The sequence below is a fragment of the Aspergillus ibericus genome (genome assembly GCF_003184845.1).
Source record: "Aspergillus ibericus CBS 121593 unplaced genomic scaffold BO80scaffold_70, whole genome shotgun sequence".
NCBI lineage: Eukaryota > Fungi > Ascomycota > Eurotiomycetes > Eurotiales > Aspergillaceae > Aspergillus > Aspergillus ibericus.
This window is the reverse complement of record NW_020292168.1, coordinates 89658-110302: the sequence shown is the minus strand read 5'-3', so window position 1 is coordinate 110302 and position 20645 is coordinate 89658. Positions and strand designations below refer to the sequence as shown.

Sequence of the window (20645 nt, the reverse complement as noted above, 5' to 3'; positions counted from 1 at the left end):
GAACGGGGGGCCTAACGGTAGTCACATTCTTCCTCTGGTGTGACATTAGCAGGGATGGTGATAGAACAGCCGTTCATCAGCAAGCATAATTTGGAAATCCAATTCATCACTGCCGGCACGATCCGCATACACCAGGACCTAGATCCATTGGTTCTTCACAAGCTACCTAATCTACAGGTGGTCGCTTTTGTTCACATGAGGCCTCCAACATGTCTCAGATGTAGGACAAGGCTGCAAGTCCGAAGCTTAGCCTGCTTCCGACGGAACAGCTGATTGGCTGGATGACCAATGCTCACCGTGCCTGTCAAGCCACATTGTAAGATGATCATCCATGTGATACTTCCCAGGAGGGTAATACCGGGCATTTCCGGTCTCACTTTGTGTAACAATAAAACCAGGCATCCTGAGAATGTTCGGATCTGTCCTGCCAGACACTATCTGCCGGGCTTGATTGGTGGAGGCCCAACACAAATATCGGGGGCCAAAATGGCCTGATGAACCGCTTGTCGTTGTGTAATTATTACCACAGAATACCTTTGGCTGGCCTAACATTGTTTGGAGATACCGGCAATAGGCGGTCATGTTCTCAAACCATAGATGGTTGAAGGGTCCGAGACTATACATTCTGAACGGGGGCCTGAATCTCAATCTCAGCGGCCGCCGACATATTTCTATCTTTTCCACATGTCAGGAAGCATTACATACCAGCCATTATCATATTCCTTTGTGACGATATACCTGACATGTACTTGTTAATCTTGGCCTTCTCGGCCATATTGTATGGCTTTTCGATGGCACAATTCCAAGTCCTTGATGCTGCAGCCATTGCAAATAGCACCTCAGTTTCACTTTCCGATGCCTGTCTCAATGCGTTGCAAGGAACAATCAACTGCAACAGCAGTCTTGTGAACATTGCGGCTGCGGACTCTTTCTACAGTATCGACAATGATACATATGCCACCCTTTGCACTGAAGGCTGCGGTTCTTCCCTAAAGTCATACCACGACGGCGTTTCTGCTGCTTGCAGCGGTCAACCTGAAGCCTGGAGCGGGTACCCGGCCACATACTTTGGAGATGTTTACTGGGCAACATACAACCTTTCTTGTCTGGCAGATCCGGGCACAGGAACATCATGCATGGGTGCGTATCCACTGATCACAGGTGTCTGCCTTGGAGAATGATTGCTAACCTAGAGCTGTGGTCCCAGACTACTTCAACAACATCTCGATCAGTTATTCAGACGATATATCCGCAACCTCACTGCCGGAGTCGGTATTGTGCTCGCCGTGCGTCCTGGGACTGTACCAGCTTCTTCAAAAGACACCGTATTCATATTACGACTCCGACATGGCAGCGGACTGGACGACCATCCAGGCTCAGTGCAACGTCAGCCACCCAACAGAAGTACCACAGAATCCCACAAATGTCTCCAGCATTGCTGGATTTGCGGCTGCCAACTACTCCAGCTCGCCCTGCCTAACTGGTTCAACCTATACTGTTATCTCTGGAGACAATTGTATCAAGATCTCTCAAGCCAACAATGTTTCCACTGGGGCACTGATTGCTTTGAACAGTCTACTGCCTGATTGCTCTGATCTTGATGGTATGCCTCTCCTCTGATATACCCAGCTTATGCATGGTCCAATGGCTAACACATCAATGAGCAGCGGGTGCCACATTATGTCTTCCGCAAAGCTGTGCTATCTACACAGTCCAGGATGGGGATACTTGCCAGGGCATCACAAACGCCACGGGAATATCGTTCGTGCAGTTTACCTCCTGGAACCCAACAATCAACAGCTACTGCACGAACTTGATCGCGGGACAGGAAGTTTGCGTTGGGCAGGCGGGAGCAACCTGGACTGGAACGACCATTCCTGGTGTCTCAGCCACGCAAACCGGGGTGTATGCCACTACCACTGCACCAGTCCCGAGTAATCTCGCCTACGGCACGACCACTGACTGTGGTCGATATTACGTGGTTCAAAGCGGCGATGACTGCAGCCTTATTGCCCTGAACAACACCATTTCCATTACTCTTTTTGAGGCAATCAATCCATCCGTGAATTCCGATTGTACTAACCTGGTACCGGGTCTGAGCTACTGCGTTTTCCCGGTTGCTAGTTGGAACAGTACCAATGCCACTACCACTACCACAGCCAGCGCATCTTATGTCACAGCACCAGCACCCACCCTCAGTGGAACCACGCCCGATTGTTACGAGTGGCATGTTATCGCCACTGGTGACTACTGTGCTCTTTTGGAGAGTGAATACGGGATCACCTTTGCGCAATTGCAGTACTGGAACTCGAACTTGAATTCCACCTGCGGAAATTTGGTCCTCGGTGATGCGTACTGTGTTGATGGGCCAAGCATTTCATCCAGCACCTCCGGTAGTCTTATTGTCTCTACCACGGCGAGTCCAACGGTGTCTAGCTCTTAGATAATTGTCTCGGGTATCTAAAGATCTATCCGAGGATTAGGCCGGTCAATAAGGGGCTGGCGATGTATCGATCAAATGGCATACGCAGACGAGTGAATAGTCTTGAATAAGTTGTATTTTTCACTCTACTTCTAGATATCCTTTTTCCATTGCTTTGACTAAATGGAGATCAAACCCGAACCCCGCGGGACCTAGAATATCCCCTCACGGGACGCTTTCACCACCACAATGCAAGAAGACTTGTGACTCCGAGTCCGCCTGACGCCCCTGGGGCCAGTAATTTTCATGCCTGGTACCACGCCGATAAGCAAGAGCTGCTCGGTTCGAGGCTGTGTCAGCCTCCGCCTCGCAGCAGTAGCGCGATGTATATGCCAGGGTCTGCGGATGTTCTCGGAGATTAGGGGTTCTGAAATGTGACCCTGGATCATGCGGATCAAAAGTGGGACGGGAGGGGTTGCAGTACAAAGCTTAGTAGATTTAGGCTATAGTTAATAGACCAGGACGGGTAAGATACTGTACATGCCGTGTTCTGAACCCTGATTCTGCACTTTCCGTCGGTTTTGCTTTTCCTTCAGCCCCATTCCGCCCCTTTTTTGCCCCTGCGCCGGTGGTCCTGGCATGTGCCCAATGCCCGCTAGTGCCACCCCGCTTTAGCTTCAGGCGTCCCGAGCTCAACCACATTAGTCCCTTGTTGCGACCTGCTTCGGCCTTTCTCACGCTTTCCTCTAGAGCAGTTTCATCTAGCGTACCTTCATCTGCCTAAGAGAGTGTCTGTTGAACGGGGTTAGCCATGTCATACATCCCCCCCGGCTGGTCTGAAGAGCGACTCCGCACTGCGACAGTGGATGACTTGCGCCAAGTACCAGAAGAAGTAAGCAGGATCCTGAAAGAACAGACACACTGTACTAATACTGTCTCTATCTAGTGCTTGCACGATATTGATGATGAAATACTTGAGAATGTAGAAGCTCGCAAAGTCGTCTGCCAAGCGCAACACAATGAACACTACCGATTGGAACGCGAAAGAAGAGGCCTGCCTCCTGCTCCCCCAAAACCTCTCTTTGAGGAGCCAGTCGATGCGGTCGTGCAGGTAGTAGAAAGGGCTGGGTTTGATGACTTCGGGTTTATCATTTTTCGCGCAGAGTACTCGGATGAAGAACGATGGGACACATGGCAAGAGCAGTTCCTCAAAAGACTGGATGATTCGCTGGCCCAGGCCAGTGGTGGTAAGAGGATTGAAGAGAAACTTTTGACTCCCATCTTTGACGATAGTGATTTACACGGTGCAACTCTCGAGCAAATTCAAGAGTAAGTCATTACTCCTACTCAGGTGGGAAGCGCACTGTGACTAATGATTCTCGGCAGGGCGTTCGAAACCTATAATGAGAACGAAGGCGTCCCTCCGGGCCTTTATGTCGGCTGGTGTGTGGTGGTGGACAAGGCTGCTATGGAGTCTCTTCTAAATCCGGTCGAAGGTGAAGAACCTTGGGTCATTGCAATGGATCTATCCTTCGATCATACCAGTGAGGTTCCGGAGGGAGAATATCCAGGGTATATTCGAGTCGCGGTGGACTCGGTCATACCGGAGTTCTATCCATTTGTGACTATCATGACACCGCCAGAGCTTTGGGCGTCTGCTAATCCCATATGGAAGTCTGCCTATTGATTATCGAAGCTTTCTTTGACAGGGGACTATGATTAACATTTGCTTGCTTGATTGTGTCAACTAAAGGGATCGAATCCAAAGAATACTCATGCATGTCCAGTCTAGACGGCTTCGCTGCGAATGTAATATAGAGCCGTTCGTTCCATTTTTAGTCCAGTCGACCAAGTAACCATGAGAGTATACTACGTATGTGGTTCTCTAGACCTTGGAAAGCCTATGTAATGTCGCCAAATACTGAGAACCCTGGAACCCTGGATATCCCAACCGATGACCCCATACTATCACCTGAGTCCAGCTAACCATGAGAACCCACAGCACAAGCCGTTCCGAGTTAAACTCTAACAAGCCATCGAATTGACCTATATGGGATACGTGAACGACCGTGCACAGCACATTTCCGAGATACCCTGGATTCTTCCAGTAAACCAAAGGAGACAAACACTCGCTTAAAATCCCGTGACCCCTTCCTATACAGTGAATGCAAGTCGCACACACAGTATTCCAGAGGCTATACACCGCATCTCAAACCTCACGATATCTTCATCTCCGCCATCTACACTCCGCACCTCAACTCATCACCGACCCCGTCTACAACCATGTCCTTCTACAACCCCCACAGAATCCCCCCCAACCCTCAACCCGAGACCCTCACACAAGCAGCCATCACCTCCAAACTCGACTGGCTCACCCACCAGCCCCAAAGCATCCTCTCCCCGACTATCTGCACCCAACACAAAATCACCATCCTCCCCCTCGACCTCGAAGCCAGCCATCACGAAACCACCAACTCCACCACCACGCCCCTCTTCTTCAACCCCCTCTCAACCGACCTCCTCGACACCCACCCCATCAACCACTCCCGCTACGCATGGATGGACACCGTCAGCCCCGGATTCTACTCCATCCGCGACTACAGTACCCTCAAGCCTGACGCACATGAACTCCACCCCCTAAACCGCACGGCGGAGCTCTCCCGCAAATTCGAAAAATACATGGACGTCGTGCCCCGAGTCACACTCCCGACCGGCGATGAACGAAGTCTTGCTCATCTCGCGAATTGGGATTTATCGTGGTGTGTTGGCCCTCCCTTTCACTCCCCTTGACTTGTGCCTCCTATAACTCCACTAACAGAAGGGTGTGGGTGAATGCAGGAGCACAGACACCATCTACGCGGGCACATTCATCCACTTCACGCACCCCCAAACCTACCTGTACAGTATATCCCGGATCTACCGCTACCAGGACCGGAGATACCCGCACCTGACCATGATCTCCCGGCACTGGTGTATGGAAGATTGTCCTGAGGATCATCTTATGCGGTATGAGCTTGTTGCGATTCTTCAGTCGATGAATGCCCGCGTCACCAAGAATGGATTTGATCCGGATGATACTGTTCCCGTTTGTCTACCCACAACCATTCTTTCTCGCTCTCGGGGTGAATGAGTGTATGCTGATTGGTCATTTGATGATTGGTGGTGGCGATAGGCACTTCTAGTCTCGTTTATGAAGCCGAGTCATGGACGGATTCTGCAGGCGCATATGCATGAGGATATGTTGGTGGTTGCGAAGAGTCCGGTTTATAGTTTCGAGTCGATGTGGGTGGCGCCCTTTGAGCTGTTCTCCAGATGGATGTTGGGAACGCCGGTGGGGCTAGATATGGGGGATGGGGTGAGGGGGAGGGGGAAGGGATGATCTTCTGTAGGGAGCTGTGATGGGGTATGAGGGGGGGATTGAGTGAGTTACGGCGCGAGGTCATAAGGGGCATTGATGTGAAGAGGAACTTGTGATATCGCTGCGATAATGCAGATATCTGATTACATATCGAGGGGCTTCATGTGGGCAGGAGGACATTTAAAGTATGGGGGATGAGATAGTCACAGGCCGATTTAATCACTAATTAAAGATATCTGATCCCTCTGTTTCGTCAAGGTGTCAGATCAACCCACGACCTAATCAATCCAAGAATTTAAGAACTACTCAGTAAGCCTTGTCATGAAAGTGGTTGTGCCCATCACGCTGTACCCTGTTCCTGGTAGATATGTAGCCAAGATCGAACGGAATTTATCACATCAAGGGGCGGCAATCACATTAGAGGTCAGTTAGTGATGGGTCAATCCCGATTATTTCCGGCTCATCGGGTCTAGATCGCAGCATACATCACCTCAATGGTTTACATAAGAAATCACGGAAGGTAGCATCAAAAGGAGAGGCTTACAAATAGATCCTGAAATTAGCAATTGCGCGAGCAATCTCTGTGTCTCTATGGTAGATGTGGTCCAATCTCTCTATAGTTGGAAGTAAGCGGAAGCTATACTCCGGAGACTATTTCCGAGATCAATGACGTCAAAGACGGGGCCGAGGTGCCTGCCGGTATCGAAGATGTGAGGGCGGAGCTGCAGCAGAAAGGCAATAGAGGCCGAAAAATGAAGATAACTTGCAGTTGGCTCTGAAGACAACAACCTGGAGGCTCAGAATCAAAGCTTGTGGATTTCAACTGAAAGACCGGAAATTAGGTGACCGTTACTATTCCGCAGCGTTCCCGGCTCATGATACACATGATATTGCAGAGAGAGATCTTAGTTGAAGGGCTGTAGCAGTAATTGCATGGCATGCAGCTCGGGAAGCTTCATCACAGTGATCGTGACGCCACGCCGTCGTGTCTTTGTCCCGACCACTTGCGATCTTGGCTAAATCGGCGTCGAAGAGACCAACAACCCAACGAGGAAGCGGTCTTTCAGCAGCCTGATATTGTCCTGGATTTATTATGCGTAGAAGGCGATCATCTATATCTCCTCCTTGTCGATGCTCAATACTGCACTCGACAATGCCAATTCCTTCCCATTATTCTGCGTAACACTGTTCTCAGTGTGAATAGCGTGTAGCCACAATTCTTCTGTGGTTCACTAACTGGAACGTGAAACGATATATGGGCTGGACCCAGCGATCTGATGCGGTCTGTGGCTGTACAGCTTGTAGTGGCACTGCACCAACGGTCTCGACTTCATAGGCTCACAGAGTCAGCTGAAACACATGGTTTGACACGCACCACCCAGCGCGTCAATTCCAGCCGACACGACGAGTGCTGCGTCATCCACGGCGTGGTCTGCTTCGGCGAGATCTTTGAGAGACTCCATCAGATGGCGGTGAGAGTTGACAGCTACAATACATTGTGCGAGACGGTGGCCTGAACTGTGGTTCAAGGGGTTAATTGCTGTTTCCGGGCAAGGCGCCAAGCGGTTTGCCAGAGTGGACGCTGCCCACACATCACCCTCAGCTCGAGTCTCTTGTCAGACGATCTTCAGTCGGTCTGTGGAGGCCAGCATCTCATGTCACTCAACCGCAACACATCATCTATCTCCATCATTCACCAGAATGATGAAATGGGATGACGAAGATGATGACGGCTATGACAAAGACTATAATGAATGGTGGTAAGAGGGGTACTGTGATAGGGGTGTTTGTGCTGTTTGTTGTGTGGCAATGCCAGTGCTTGGCGGAGTCTTAGTGTGGCTTGGCAGTCGGTTGCAGCTCCGCTTAGTCATAGCTTGGGCCGATTCCTACCCAATCCGGAAGCCCAGCCCGACCCCTCGGCTCACCTGCGGCCTCAGTCGGACATCAGCCACAACAACGATGAAGAGAAACTCGCCAATCGACCTATGATGGTGAGCATAGCCCTATGGAGGGGTAGACGAGTGGTCTAGCCATCGTGGCTGAGACGATGATTTCCCTCCTTCCCCCGCTTAGCACCTCCCAACGTGGCACTAGCCAGCCCTGCGCTGAGCAGAAGTGGGTCGAAGTACGTATGCCTTCCATCCACTTGTGGCAACCACCTCACCGGAATCCATAGAATCCCTGGGGCCACTTCACCAGAGGGCACCAACAGAGCGTGATCGACTCGCATCATGGTGCAAGTCAACGCGTACGGCCGTATCATCTAGGTTTCGAATGCCCATCATCCCTCCATCGGGCCCTATTTCCGTGGCCAATCTCTGGGACAGCGAGATCCGAGCGATCCAACTCCTGAGTTAAACCATGGCACGATTCCACCGCAACGAATCGGACGAGTCATTAGGCCTCACTAGCGTCATAGTGTCGATTAGCTCTTCGATAAACCCCATCCCGCAATAGGCAGCATCGTTCTATCGAAGTCTATGTCGTCAGTTGCAATGTCCAAACTGGGGAAGGATCCCTCAACGAGGTCATCTGTTCCCAAAATTATCTCACCTCGCTGATTTCGGACCCTATTCGGTCTCCACTTGCTGAGCCACATCTTCCAGGGCTCAGGGTATAAGATCCCCCACGATCTCGCGACCCCTCACTCACTTCATCTCGCTCAACATCTCAATCTACTCTCACAAACCACATCCATCTTCTATAACCACTCCTTCCACATCACTCAACATGGGTCTCTTCCACCACCACCACGAGCACGGTAACCAGCACGGCCCCGGCGGCCCTGGTGGTCCCCACGGCGGTCCTGGAGGTCCTGGTGGTCCTCACGGTGGCGGTCCCGGTGGCCCTGGTGGCCCTCACGGCGGCGGCCCTGGTGGCGGCTTCGGTGGTCACCAGGAAGGTCCTGGCGGTCACGGTGGCCCTCACGGCGGTGGTCCCCACGGCGGCGGTCCCGGTGGTCCTGGCGGTCCTCACGGCGGCGGTCCTGGTGGCCCTGGTGGCCCTCACGGAGGTCCTGGCCGTTGGTAGAGCCCTGTCGGAACGCAAGTCGAGGTATGATTACTCCTCCCAATGATGGTAGCCAAGCTAACCGAGCGTTATAGTTCCGCAGATGATCGAATTCTCAACCTACTCGAGCGAAGTGACTGTCGTGCATTGATTCAACGTCGGATATGAAACGTTTTTGTATATACTTTGGCAGTGATATCACAATTGATATATTGAAGTCATCATGATTGTGCGGATGATGTACATCAAAACCATTCCGCAATATTGATCTGCTCTGGTTGTAGATCGTCCTGGATGTATAGGGTAGTGCAGGGTGACGCCTACCGGAGTGGTCTAATTCCATCGACTTGGACGGTGATGTAGTACAGTGAGACTCGGGTTTGATCTGGAAAAATGTCGCACAAGCAGCCAGGACAACCCGATTGGAATAGATATACCTTGAGCGAATACTAATACTTCCCCGGCGCGATATATGTCAGACCAGACTAATCACATAGATACCAGCAACGGCATATATCCCAGGCACACCCACACAAATTGATTCCCTTCTACATTATCCCACCTCTTTTCCCTACCTGAAATTCATATACCTCCAACCCCACCCAACTACAGACCACCCACTACACACCACTCAACACCATCTCCTCATAATCCAACACATGCAACTTCCCCCTGTTCCCCTTCACCCTCCCCAAATCCAACACTGGCAGCATAACATCCCTCACCGACGCCCTCACCACCCTCTCCCCGCTTACCAACCCCCCCAAATTATCCATCACACTATACACAACCCCCCAAAAACTCGCCCCCTCAAACACCCTCTCCTCCCTCGGCCCATCATACCGATACTGAATATCCGACCCCTTGGACGGCAACCCCGCCCCTTTCCAATTCCCCATCACAGACGGATACGTCGAAATACATCGCAAATACCCCGTCTCGCATAACCGTCCCAACATCACATCATACACGATACTCTCTCCAGCCGGCATGCTTTCCTCCGTCGGGGCGACGGATACCGCAGCGAGGATTTTCTGTGCCGCAGGAAGGGTGACTGCGTAGGCGGTGGAACAGACTGCGAGGGTCGATTTGCAGATGAGGCGGTTGTGTTTGATGTTGTCGACGAGGGGGTGGATGGCGGGTCCGGCCCAGTATTGGGGGAGGGCGTAGGCGGGGACGGATGTGGGGTCGTTTTTGATGATGTAGAAAGGGGAGTTGCGTTCGCATTTCATTCCGCAGTGGCCGAGCCAGAGGAGGTCCCAGGAGGGGCCGTAGGGGGAGGCGTGGGGTTGGTTGGGTTGGAGGGCGAGGGCGCCTTGGGCGAAGTCGTGCAGTTGGGTTTTGAGGGTTACGTCCCAGTCGACGTCGTCTTCGAGGATTAGGGCGGTGGAGATGCGCTCGGAGACGATGCTGGGGGTTGTTAGTTAGGTAGTGGTGTGGGGATGGGGAGGGGGGTACCGTTGCAGGGCGTTCACGTGGGCTCGCCAGCTGCCGATTTCACCGGGGAGCATGCGAGGTCTGTCAGCGTCGTCGAGGTGCTGGAAGGGTTAGCATGGGATGGGATATAGTGGAGGTATGGTTTACCGGTGGGTAAGCCTTAGGGCTCATATCCTCGGAGGATACCCCGTCGATCCAGTCGACGTGAAACTGCGTGATCGACGAACCTAGGACGATCGCATCGCGTTTATCTGTTCGGCTGGGGAGGTTGATGCAGAAGATCTTCTCGAACTATATATTGCCGTTGTCAGCCATGAGTATAGTCGGGGTTATGGCTACTGACGTACCCCTAGTGTCTGGTTTCGGACTGCTTCTAGACTCACTCCATCGGAGCCGATCCCCTGGCCCAGTCCACCGTACGGAGCATCAAAGACGATCAGGAGTGTCCCCCATAACACCAGCAGAAGGATGGACGATAAGCCCGCATAGAGGAATTTCCGCTGCCGATTCCGCACGAATGTCAGGGCGGGAGAAGGGCTGGGGATGGTCAATCTCAGTGTGCCCATGATGAACGGTCAAAAGACATGGACCTGGACACGAGCAGAGAAAGGACAGTCAACCCCGCAGACCGACTCCATGATCCGGGGCTTTCTAAGATAATCAATGATCGTAAGAGGATGTCTGGAGGGAGAGAGTGGGGAGATCGTGATTGGCTTGCATGTCGGCGCTTAGTCGAGGGATGTGATTCGCCGACGCCAGCCACCAAGCATCCATCACAGCCCCAGGATCACATCCCCAACCACAGCACGGTCGCATGCGGTTCTGATTGCATGGATGCTCGGCGTGAATACTATGGAGATATGGGTCAACAGTGACTACCACGGCCTATGAACACCGAAGGCCAATTCCTGAATTAAAGCACGAGGCTATAAAGAGAGCTCTTGTCTGATCTTTCAGCACACTCTTCTCTGGCTAACACCAAACAGACCAGTGGGTTCACTGTGATATTGACTTTTCGTCAACAATGCGGCCGTCGATAAGATCAGGTTCCTGCTAGCATCTTGATCTCTACAGTATATTCGAGTTCGAAGCCCGTCTCATTGTAGTCTGCTGGTTTAACAATCGCTGGGGGGACTTGATCTGTAAAGCATGTGATGGCTGCTAGAGTCTAATTTAGAGAAGAGGCTGCATGCGCAGCGTCCGTCATCGCAGTCTGAGTCGCTAACATACGAGTGAGAGTTGCATGGAATAACACAACCTTTGCCCTTTTCGGCAATGATAAATATCTCTCATTGTGGTGAAGTCCAAGGTAGAAGAAGATTACTTATTTAGGAGTCCGGGGGGCATCTTAGTACCGCATCAGATAATGTTAGACCTAGACGGGATGACCTAGAAGTAAATTCCATCCAAATGAGCCACGAGCCAGTGCAAGAGGACTGACCCAATGCAACAGTTTCAAAGAAATTTGGCCGATACTCCGTGTTCAATGGGCGGCAGAAGTAAACAGTAGGCATATCCACGGGCCATTGATTTTGAATTGTGGAAAGATCCTTACCCGGCCCACCCCCATGCTAATCCAGTCCCCACAGCACTGTGACGTGCACCAAAATGGAGCATTTGATGGGGTCTGCGGAGACCGATCTGGCTCTGAGGACCCTGGGGCAAGACTAGCAATGTCGATGCCAGAGCTGACACCGGCAAAGTCCCATCACTTTATCAAGCGGGCCGTTGTGGGTCGATTGCTCGCTCGCAGCCGACCCGTCAAAGTGCATACTAGTAACTCTGCGCGGTGGGGCAAGAATAAGCTCTGTCGATTAACTCCAAGTCATGCTGGCCACATAGCAGGTAAGATCAGGAAGAGTAGTTCGTTTGTCGACATGTCATGGTTATGCAAGTATTATTTCTTGATTTCTTTCCGACATTAAACTAATAGATGGCCTTTCTTAGACTCCAGTACGAGGACGTGATTTCAATCCAGGGTATCTGAAACCTTTCGATGCACCAACTTCCTGAGTATACCAGCTGAGCACTATGCATGGATCCACAAAAATAATTATGTTTGGGACGGTCTAATGCTCTAGGTCTGCCATTCGCTGAATTTCGGTAGCATAGATTGTGAGTGGGCTATGTCTTCTTTCAACTTACCTTCCCGCTGCGGATCGTGGAGTATGATGACCGGGCAACTGGTCAAGCCTAGTCAAGGCTTAATGATAATTTGTCGTTGAAACACTAGGACGATGCCTTGTGGGATGGCGACACCATTAGCGTCATTTTCGCGGCAACATGACTTTGAACAAATATGGACGCTACATACGATGCTCCTCGAAAAAAAAACCCATATAGCCTGATTGAGCACACATGCTGGGGTCTTCTCATTGATATGGGGTTCTTCGACGCCTGCGGGATCGCCCGTAGGTCACACAGAAGAAACGAATAGCATCGGACAGGCATTCCAGTAATGCCAACCGGCGAATGGCTGTCTCCAAATTGAAGTAGTAGTAAAGGGTCATGTCGGCCACCTGGAAGGGACTAGGGGATACACCCTTGATAAAAATGCTACTGGTGATTGAGAAGGACGTTACTTCCCAATGCTCGACTTTGATCTCGTGCCAGCCGGCCGGGTTCCCTCAGGTACATTCGCATGAAAGAGTCGCATCTAAAATATGTCATGCGTAATCCTGTGTCTGAGATGAGGTAGCTCCATGGCAGATTCCAGATATAACAATCCCCTAGTCCATAAAGCCCTTCGCCGAGCATGCATACAGACATATCTGCACTTTTCGTTGGGTAGAAGCATAGTTGCCCAGTCAACAGGACAGACGAAGGATGTACAGAATGACGAAAAAGTCTAGGTAGTTTATCTACCGGTGCGAAGAAGTCAATGTGCATGGAGGGACACCTTGATTACCGTTGACGAAAAGTTCCTTGTTTCTCGGGGCTGGACCCACCATGTCCAGTAAGGGCTCTCTTTGACGTGATGGGCAAGACTTGCCTGCAGCGACCAAGTGAAATAATCACGCAAGATTGGCACTATCATTGCTAAAGTGGGTATCTCCACGCGGCACGCTGATGCGTGTCGTCTCTGGCTTCTTCGTTTCTTGTTTTCATCACCTATGGGTAGTTTGGGAAATGTACCATCGATCAACCGTCAAATCACCATCCATCAAGCCCAAATCCAATGATTCACCTTATTCACGTCTTTAAATATTGTGATGAGGACTGGAACCTCAAACATTGAAACTAGTGGTATGTGCACGTAGAGTTGCGGTGAGCCGGACCGTTGCAATGAGTTTTGTGTTGGCTATAATCGATGACATTAACCCTGATCGTTTTCCGGCTAGACGCCCTGTGACGTATCCCTGAAGCAACCCACAAGCGCTAGACTCTTTGGGATGCAAATGGTTGTACTATGTACCGGCTTGGGGTGGTTCTAATCCCATGCAGATGCATCAGCGGTGTGACGACGGCGGTAGAGTCAACTATGCAGACTGATCATTGCACGCATCCAATACACCAAGTGATGTCCTCCCACGTTTCTGCAGATCAGCCAGAGCATCTCCACGTGTGAAAAAAAAAAAAAAAAAAAAAAAAAAAAAAACTCGAGGGCAGGGATTAAGGGTCGGAATTAAGGGATCGACAACGGCTGACATGGACTAGAGCAAGTTAGCCACAGGCCTCGGCACGGCGGTGGATCCCAAACGCCCCGGAGGCCTTCTCGAATTATTCTCGGCCCGTTGTCGGGGCCGATGCTGAAAACCTTATCGGGAACCAGAAGCTTTATTGCCTTCAATATTAACACGCGCAGTCGCAGGATAATAGATAATGTATAACAAAGTGTTCTCTCATTCAATGGCAGGAAAGAAAGCAAACTGCAAAGCATCAGCAATTGTCCGGATTGTCGAGGTTCGACATGCGGACTTGCCTCGGGGAAAAATTTGCGGTTGGGAGGTGGATCGGGTGGACCAAAAATGCCGGAAACGTTCCTTGCATTGTGCTCCGCAGACCCCTTGGGAAGGTTTCCTCAGGTTCCCTGGGTTTCCATCAGGAACCCCGTTACCCAAACGACAGTGCCGCCGTGAGGCATTTCGGTTTGCTCGGCTCAGCATTAATAATAGCTAAAGATTAAGATAGCTTTATAAGGCGTGGTGTGCCTGTTCCCACCTGGATTCCTCCATCTTTCTTCTAGCATCATACCCTTGACTTCTCCCATCATGAGTGTTACCTACGACGTCTTCCGTGGCTCTGCCGAGGGCCGCATTGTTGCGGGCAAGGCGACGTCCACCCTCCAGCACAACGAAGTCTTCATCGAGACCACCCACTCTGGTCTTTGCGGTACCGATGAGCACTACCTCAAGGCCAACCAGGTTCTGGGCCATGAAGGTATCGGAATCGTCAAGGTTCTCGGCCCTGGTGTTACCTCCGTGAAGGTTGGAGATCGCGTGGGTTTCGGGTATACCCACAGTGTTTGCACGGCTTGTGACAACTGCGCCACCGGTACTATTTTCCGCCAAGTGCTTGCATCAACACGACCGCTAATCTTGTCACAGGCTGGGACCAGTACTGCGAGAACCAGAAGCAGTACGGCTTCCACGACTTCGACAACGGTACCTTCAGCTACGGCGCCGTCTGGGACGCCAACTGCGTCTACAAGATCCCCGACGGATATGACTCTGCCTATGCTGCTCCCCTCATGTGCGCCGGTGCCACCGTCTGGACGGTTCTGACCGAGTATGGTCTTCGCTCGACCGACCGCGTGGCGATCATGGGTATTGGTGGTCTTGGTCACATTGCCATTAAGCTGGCTGCTGCGATGGGCTGCCACGTTGTGGTTCTTTCCAGCTCCGAATCTAAGCGCCAGGAGGCCATGGACTTTGGTGCTTCTGAGTTCCACGTTTTCCGCTCCGGAGGACCCGCTCCGGAGGGCTTCAAGCCTGTCAAGCACCTGTTGCTTTGCGGAAACGCTGGCGTTGATTATCCCTCGTACGTGCCCTTTCGCCTTCTCTTTTCTTCATATTTGGTACTGTTCGAGCGAGATGACTAACACGGTGCAGTCTGATGCCCCTGATGGCCACCCACGGCAGCATCTACCCCCTGACCGTGGCTTTCGAGCCTGCTCCGGTCCCCATGCTCAGCCTGGTCTGGAGGGGTGTTAAGATCCAGGGATCTTTGGTCGCCTCCCGCCAGAGCATTCGCAGCCTGCTCGAGTTTGCCGCCAGAAAGAAGGTCTACCCCACGATCATGACTTTCCCCTTGACCACCGAGGGCATTGAGGAAGCCATGCAGACCCTGCGGGAGGGCAAGATGAGATACCGCGGCGTGCTGGTGCGTCAGGAGTAAGCGGGTGTCACGATTTTCTTTTTTTCTTTCTTCTTTAAAAAACTGTATCATTAGTCAAGACGATAGACCATAGACGATAATAATGCCGATACTGTCCAGTCGTATGACCGGGGCGGGAATGAAATGAGCAATGCATGACTTGGTTCTTTGGTACGCTAGAGACAGAATGGTTAGACCCGGAGTCTCCCCGAGCCGTGCGGGCAAACAATGCAAACTCGGTTGAACCACGCCCTGCCTCGGCTATCCCCGGACTCGACAATGCACACCCTTGGTTCATAAAGAAGTGAATAGATGTACTACATGTGGAGACTAAGGAAATTGCAAAAGTAGCTTCTCACCTACATATATCTCAACTCGTCGCAGTCATTAGCAATGAATGCCTTTGTCATGTTGGTTGACCACCTCTTCCTTTTATCCAGCAGCCCATGCATACCATTTCACGGTCGCTGGTATCCAACGGGATATCAAAATCAATCTTCCTCAAACCCTAGGCACCTTTGAAAATATTCAGGCTTACCTTATCAGTACATCTGATAATTAGCATCCATAGTTATACACTGGTATTGCCCTATCTATGTTACTAGTAGATAGTAGTGCCCACTTGTGCCTCTGTACCCACATCCGAAGGAAAGCCGCTCTGGGTATTCAATTATTTGAATAGGATAAAGGAATGGTCTATATAGTTGCTCTTACTCTTCCTCTGCTATTTCAGCGCCTCCTTGGATTACCGTACTCCCTGATTATGGTCCACAACGTTGTGCTCAATTCACAGCTCTGGTTCTTGGTGTTTCGACCTTCTTCCGTATGTATCTAATCCATGTACATCAATGAAGATAGTTCAAACTATCTTTAATTTTCTATTTCCTAGTTGCATAGATTTAGCTTGCCTAGCATTGGGCTGCTCAACGTGTAATCAAATCCTTCATTAATATAAGCTACCGTCACTCTCTAAATAGTATTAGATGACATGGGCCCCATAAAACTTAGTCTACTTCAAAAGGACGTCGCCCCCACGAAGGATTCCTGTTTGCTTCGTTGTCAGCCTCGTCATTCCTCCATTCCTCCTAGTATAAATAGCGGCGAGATTCCTACGAGATCGAGATATCTTCCCTATCTCTCATCGTCTTCTTCCTACTTCTTATTGTGTTGTAAACCCCATTCCCAGCATTACCATCTACAAAAACATCCTCACCAAAGCATTACAATGTCTCCCTCCAAGCCCGCGGTCCTCCTCATCCCCGGTGCCTGGCACGTCCCAGCCTCCTACAACAAGCTAACAAACTTATTAAAATCCTCGGGCCACGACATCCACGTCCCCTCCCTCCCCTCCATGAACGGCGCCCGACCCCCAACCGCCGATCTCGAAACCGACACCGCCCACATCCGCGAATACACTCAGCAGCTCGCCGATGCTGGCCAACACGTGGTCATAATCGCGCATTCCTACAGCGGCCAAATCGCCTCCAACAGCCTCACTGGCCTATGGGCCACTACTCGCGCCCAACAAGGCTTACCCGGCGGCGTGGTGCACATTATCTCCCTCTGCGCGTTTATGGTTCGCGAAGGATTCAGCATGACTGACGTGGTGCATCATTTCGGCCACGATGATTATATGCCCCTGGCGTATGACTTTGCTGAGGATCAAACGGTTGTGGATCGCGATCCGAAGGGGCGGCTTGTGAGTCCGGGACCTGGGGATGATGATGTCGAGGTGGAGGGGTATTTGGGGACTTTGAAGCGGTGGAACGGGAAGTGCATGTCCCAGGGTCTATCGACGGATCGGGTCGCGTGGAGGGATATTCCAGTGACTTATGTGCATACTATTGGCGATATGACTACGCCCTTGGCGTATCAGCAATGGATGGTGGGGAATATGAAGGAGGATGGTGTGGAGGTTGAGACTGTTGAGTTGGACACGGGACATTCGCCGAATCTGACCAAGGCGAAGGAGGTGGCGGAAATTGTGGATATGGTTGTTGCTCGCTATAAAAAGTGATGCAGCAGATGGTGTAGCGAGGGATTTCTGTACATAGCAGTGTTGCTTCTTGGTAATTTCGGTAGATAAGAATTGACCTATAGAACTGTTTTCATGGCATCCTTTAAATTAATTGGTATATATAAGTCCTCATCACAGGTACTCAAGGCTTGAAGATCCCACAATTGCACTCCGTATATGGCATCTTCCACTACGGAGTACTGTCTAGATTTCTAATACCTTAAACTGGGCCGTGCAGCTTTAGCTCCTGCTTAGGACCGAGCCGCCCAATCCCTGATCACCAAGTGGGGCAAGCCACCTTGCTTTTCTTCATCCTGCCATTCACCCTGGCTCTTGAGTGCCTTCAGGACCCAACAATCAGAGACAGCAACCATTCTGCTCACAGCCTCGCAGGACCGGCTACCCGCCTGGCGCCGTGGTATAGCCCCCACTCCGGTTATTGGGAGACTCGTTCTACATCTCGGGCCTCTAAAGTAGCCATGGTAGCGGATCGATTGAGGGATTTGGTCATTGGTTCGTCCTAGTGTTGTTCTTCTCGACGAGGACATCAGGCTAATGTCTGGTGGGCTTTGGGGATCTTAATTCGTGTCCATTGTGATTTTGCTATAATCTAGCCACTTTCGTGTCTCTCCTGCTGTTCAGCTAGTGCTTGGGTCTTCACCCCTTCTATCATTCTAAGGACTCTGCTTCTTACAATGAGAGGATGTAGCTGATGGTGGCAAACAAATCAAATTGGCCCCATGGAGTATGCAGTCCCTTATGCTGTGGGCCGCTTATCGCTGCGCCGAGTTTCCATGGCAGCACAACCACAGCTCAGTAAAAACTTAAACATGCACTTGACAGTTATGGAACAAACACTGAGAGCGATAAAACTTGGTTAATTATCTGTAATCTACCTCGATGGCATCTGTGACGTTGCATTTTAGTGTGAGTGGTTCATCAGAGATGGTGGTGGGTGGTGGATGGTGGACGCGATATAACTAGCAGCTATATATACTATCTGCGGTAAGTGCCATCCATCCGGGAAAGAAGAAGAAGGACCACAATTCCGAGATAATACCGTTGATCAAGTAGAACATGACACGAGACAATTTTATACAAGCCATGCATACTCTCAATCCCCCCCCAAAGTCTATAGCTAGCATCCGAATAATACGGGTTTGCGTGTTCAGGACACGAATAGGTAACACTGCACACCCCCGCTCCATTCTCCGCACCCACCGAGGAACAGCGGGAGTGCTTGAAGCGAGACACTCCATACACAGCCAAAACAAGATCGAGAGGAGGGTATACCTCAAGAAGCCAAAAATTGTCATTACTTGTAGTTATAGCATCGATGGCGATGAAATTATGCCCTGATCCAAGGAGAGTCACGTATGTCTTGCTGCCTGTATAGAGCAAAAGGTAGGTGCAACTACCAATAAGATGGGCTTGTGGTTTAGGGGTATGACGCTCCATTCGCATTGGAGAGGTCCCGGGTTCGATTCCCGGCGAGTCCACTTTTTGCTTTACACCCACATACCAGGTACTTCAATGATATTGTCAAAAAACAAAGTGTCTTCAACGATTAATCCTCGATGGTCTAACGGTCATGATTTCCGCTTGTCAATCCCGATCGGGAACAAGCGCGGGAGACCTGGGTTCGACTCCCAGTCGGGGAGATTTCTTTTTGTCTTTACATTTGTTTTGTCCTTCTGCCCATGCCGCTCTTCTTTTTATCCCCGGTGTGACTTTTATGAGTCAAAATGAGTGCACCTAGAAAGGAGAGGAACCCCTAAAATGTGCCCGCAATTATGTCCGAGTACGAGGATCCAGCCTAGTGTTGTCCACCCATAACGCCATTTGCAACTGAAGTCATCATGTACAGGATGCGCCAACAAACGCCAATACAACATAAGCCCCTATTCCGGCTGCAGTATCCGTTTAAATGTTTCAAGTGTATGACTCCAGACCTTGTTCGGGAAACCCCTGCCTCGATAATCAGCCATCAGCTTCTCCCGGGTGGCATCGCCTCCGTCCGAGCTCAGTATATATGATCCTCCCCCGACCCTACCCGTCGACGCAACCGCCGTCTGCACTCCTCCTGCCAACGGGACTCCCGGATGAGATGGGTCCTTCGGCGCAGCAGCTGGATAGGCTGCAGACGTCGAGATGAACAAATTCCGCTCGCCGCTTTCCTCCAACGTCATAGAAACCGGACGAGAAAGGACGGTGAGAACCGAGCCGACAAGGTTACCGAAAGTCGATTTCATCAGCGGACTTCGTACGATTCCAGGAAAGGCGTGAATGAAACTAACAGTCGGATGGGCAGCAGCGAGGTGCTCCAGGGCCAGAGAGTTCAGGGTTGCAGCGTATGTATTAGATTTCATAAACGTCCACGACTTGGTCAGGTCGAAATTGCCCTCTTCCATCGAGCCCTCCTGGCCCGCAGCGAGGATGGAAACAACCCTAGCCGGGCCTGGGGAGGCACTGAGCAGCGGCAGGAGATTCTGGACGAAGCGCATGCGGGCATAATAGCGGAGGACATGGTTGTTATCCAGGCCCTCTTCGGTATCTGTGCGGATTTCGTCAGCACTATTACCAATACTTACGATTCATCTTACTCTTTTTGGAGAGTGCTAAGTGACCAGTGGACATGAAAAGCAGGTCGATTTGCTTTTCCTGTTTTCGGATTTCCGCGCAGGCTTCGTCCACGTTGCGCAGCAGCGAGACATCCGACTTGATGAAATTGAAGGATCCCTCGGGGTTGGAGGCACGGAGTTCTTCCAGGATCCGGGAGCCCGAAGCCTCGTTTCGGCCAACGAGATGGATGGTGGGCTTTTTCACGGCCAGCGCGAACTGCTTGGCTGTCGCTTCCCCGATGCCGCTGGTGCCGCCGACGAAGACGGCGACCATGTGTGGGCGACCAGCGCCCAAGGCCGTGTTGGATTGACGGACTTGACTCAGAGTGGGCATGGTGAGAGAATGCAAAGAGACTATGTGTATATAAGTGCTATCTTCTGGAGACAGGAGGTCGTCGAGCTGAATGATGACGTGCAGCTGACTCATCCAAGGGAATGACGTGGTAGAATGCGATTTTATCCCGT

General features: G+C 51.2%; 9 protein-coding genes and 2 non-coding genes across 11 annotated transcripts; 9 read left to right on the top strand and 2 right to left on the bottom strand.

The window, feature by feature from the left end:
- Positions 1 to 449: 449 nt before the first annotated feature.
- BO80DRAFT_393581 (LysM domain protein) lies at positions 450 to 2570 on the top strand. Its single transcript, XM_025717259.1, has 3 exons — positions 450 to 1140; positions 1208 to 1603; positions 1668 to 2570. Exons 1-3 carry the CDS (start codon positions 744 to 746, stop codon positions 2441 to 2443), a joined length of 1569 nt encoding a protein of 522 aa, XP_025569975.1. The 5' UTR covers positions 450 to 743; the 3' UTR covers positions 2444 to 2570.
- A 407-nt stretch (positions 2571 to 2977) lies between these two features.
- BO80DRAFT_429737 (uncharacterized protein) lies at positions 2978 to 4267 on the top strand. The gene is made up of 3 exons (XM_025720542.1): positions 2978 to 3314; positions 3369 to 3751; positions 3809 to 4267. Exons 1-3 carry the CDS (start codon positions 3234 to 3236, stop codon positions 4107 to 4109), a joined length of 765 nt encoding a protein of 254 aa, XP_025569974.1. The 5' UTR covers positions 2978 to 3233; the 3' UTR covers positions 4110 to 4267.
- A 438-nt stretch (positions 4268 to 4705) lies between these two features.
- BO80DRAFT_486738 (uncharacterized protein) lies at positions 4706 to 5801 on the top strand (the record flags this gene model as incomplete). Its single annotated transcript, XM_025723533.1, has 3 exons — positions 4706 to 5181; positions 5261 to 5507; positions 5595 to 5801. The coding sequence occupies 3 exons, from the start codon at positions 4706 to 4708 to the stop codon at positions 5799 to 5801; spliced, it is 930 nt and encodes a 309-aa protein (XP_025569973.1).
- A 2594-nt stretch (positions 5802 to 8395) lies between these two features.
- BO80DRAFT_259905 (uncharacterized protein) lies at positions 8396 to 8859 on the top strand. The gene has a single exon (XM_025714734.1). The coding sequence runs from the start codon at positions 8511 to 8513 to the stop codon at positions 8808 to 8810; it is 300 nt and encodes a 99-aa protein (XP_025569972.1). The 5' UTR covers positions 8396 to 8510; the 3' UTR covers positions 8811 to 8859.
- Positions 8860 to 9197: 338 nt separating this feature from the next.
- On the bottom strand, positions 9198 to 10865 carry BO80DRAFT_506031 (uncharacterized protein). The gene is made up of 4 exons (XM_025724527.1): positions 10574 to 10865; positions 10374 to 10517; positions 10248 to 10327; positions 9198 to 10199 (listed from the first exon to the last, which is right to left on the bottom strand). The coding sequence occupies exons 1-4, from the start codon at positions 10790 to 10792 to the stop codon at positions 9410 to 9412; spliced, it is 1233 nt and encodes a 410-aa protein (XP_025569971.1). The 5' UTR covers positions 10793 to 10865; the 3' UTR covers positions 9198 to 9409.
- A 3212-nt stretch (positions 10866 to 14077) lies between these two features.
- Positions 14078 to 15700, top strand: BO80DRAFT_418565 (NAD(P)-dependent alcohol dehydrogenase). The gene is made up of 3 exons (XM_025718272.1): positions 14078 to 14720; positions 14774 to 15206; positions 15278 to 15700. The coding sequence occupies exons 1-3, from the start codon at positions 14438 to 14440 to the stop codon at positions 15561 to 15563; spliced, it is 1002 nt and encodes a 333-aa protein (XP_025569970.1). The 5' UTR covers positions 14078 to 14437; the 3' UTR covers positions 15564 to 15700.
- Positions 15701 to 16767: 1067 nt separating this feature from the next.
- BO80DRAFT_469254 (alpha/beta hydrolase) lies at positions 16768 to 17559 on the top strand (the record flags this gene model as incomplete). Its single annotated transcript, XM_025722996.1, has 1 exon — positions 16768 to 17559. One exon carries the CDS (start codon positions 16768 to 16770, stop codon positions 17557 to 17559), a length of 792 nt encoding a protein of 263 aa, XP_025569969.1.
- A 1427-nt stretch (positions 17560 to 18986) lies between these two features.
- On the top strand, positions 18987 to 19058 carry BO80DRAFT_t289. The gene has a single exon. It is a non-coding gene; the product is annotated as a tRNA-Ala (tRNA).
- On the top strand, positions 19010 to 19384 carry BO80DRAFT_259852 (uncharacterized protein). The gene has a single exon (XM_025714733.1). The coding sequence runs from the start codon at positions 19093 to 19095 to the stop codon at positions 19306 to 19308; it is 216 nt and encodes a 71-aa protein (XP_025569968.1). The 5' UTR covers positions 19010 to 19092; the 3' UTR covers positions 19309 to 19384.
- BO80DRAFT_t290 lies at positions 19131 to 19220 on the top strand. Its single transcript has one exon. It is a non-coding gene; the product is annotated as a tRNA-Asp (tRNA).
- A 76-nt stretch (positions 19385 to 19460) lies between the features above and the next one.
- BO80DRAFT_418558 (short-chain dehydrogenases/reductase) lies at positions 19461 to 20515 on the bottom strand (the record flags this gene model as incomplete). The annotated part of the gene is made up of 2 exons (XM_025718271.1): positions 19461 to 20113; positions 20163 to 20515. Coding segments are annotated over 2 exons (1006 nt in total), but the record flags the coding sequence as incomplete, so codon positions are not given.
- Positions 20516 to 20645: the final 130 nt, after the last annotated feature.

Bases quoted from the DNA above. Each gene is read 5' to 3' on its own strand.
- BO80DRAFT_393581 (XM_025717259.1), top strand. From the start codon at position 744: ATGTACTTGTTAATCTTGGCCTTCTCGGCCATATTGTATGGCTTTTCG. The intron at 1,141-1,207 runs GTGCGTATCCAC...CTGTGGTCCCAG, and splicing joins CACAGGAACATCATGCATGG to ACTACTTCAACAACATCTCG. The intron at 1,604-1,667 runs GTATGCCTCTCC...ATCAATGAGCAG, and splicing joins TGATTGCTCTGATCTTGATG to CGGGTGCCACATTATGTCTT.
- BO80DRAFT_429737 (XM_025720542.1), top strand. From the start codon at position 3,234: ATGTCATACATCCCCCCCGGCTGGTCTGAAGAGCGACTCCGCACTGCG. The intron at 3,315-3,368 runs GTAAGCAGGATC...GTCTCTATCTAG, and splicing joins TGCGCCAAGTACCAGAAGAA to TGCTTGCACGATATTGATGA. The intron at 3,752-3,808 runs GTAAGTCATTAC...GATTCTCGGCAG, and splicing joins ACTCTCGAGCAAATTCAAGA to GGCGTTCGAAACCTATAATG.
- BO80DRAFT_259905 (XM_025714734.1), top strand. From the start codon at position 8,511: ATGGGTCTCTTCCACCACCACCACGAGCACGGTAACCAGCACGGCCCC.
- BO80DRAFT_506031 (XM_025724527.1), bottom strand. From the start codon at position 10,792: ATGGGCACACTGAGATTGACCATCCCCAGCCCTTCTCCCGCCCTGACA. The intron at 10,328-10,373 runs GTAAACCATACC...TAACCCTTCCAG, and splicing joins GCCCTAAGGCTTACCCACCG to CACCTCGACGACGCTGACAG. The intron at 10,200-10,247 runs GTACCCCCCTCC...AACAACCCCCAG, and splicing joins CACGTGAACGCCCTGCAACG to CATCGTCTCCGAGCGCATCT.
- BO80DRAFT_418565 (XM_025718272.1), top strand. From the start codon at position 14,438: ATGAGTGTTACCTACGACGTCTTCCGTGGCTCTGCCGAGGGCCGCATT. The intron at 14,721-14,773 runs GTACTATTTTCC...ATCTTGTCACAG, and splicing joins TTGTGACAACTGCGCCACCG to GCTGGGACCAGTACTGCGAG. The intron at 15,207-15,277 runs GTACGTGCCCTT...AACACGGTGCAG, and splicing joins GCTGGCGTTGATTATCCCTC to TCTGATGCCCCTGATGGCCA.
- BO80DRAFT_259852 (XM_025714733.1), top strand. From the start codon at position 19,093: ATGATATTGTCAAAAAACAAAGTGTCTTCAACGATTAATCCTCGATGG.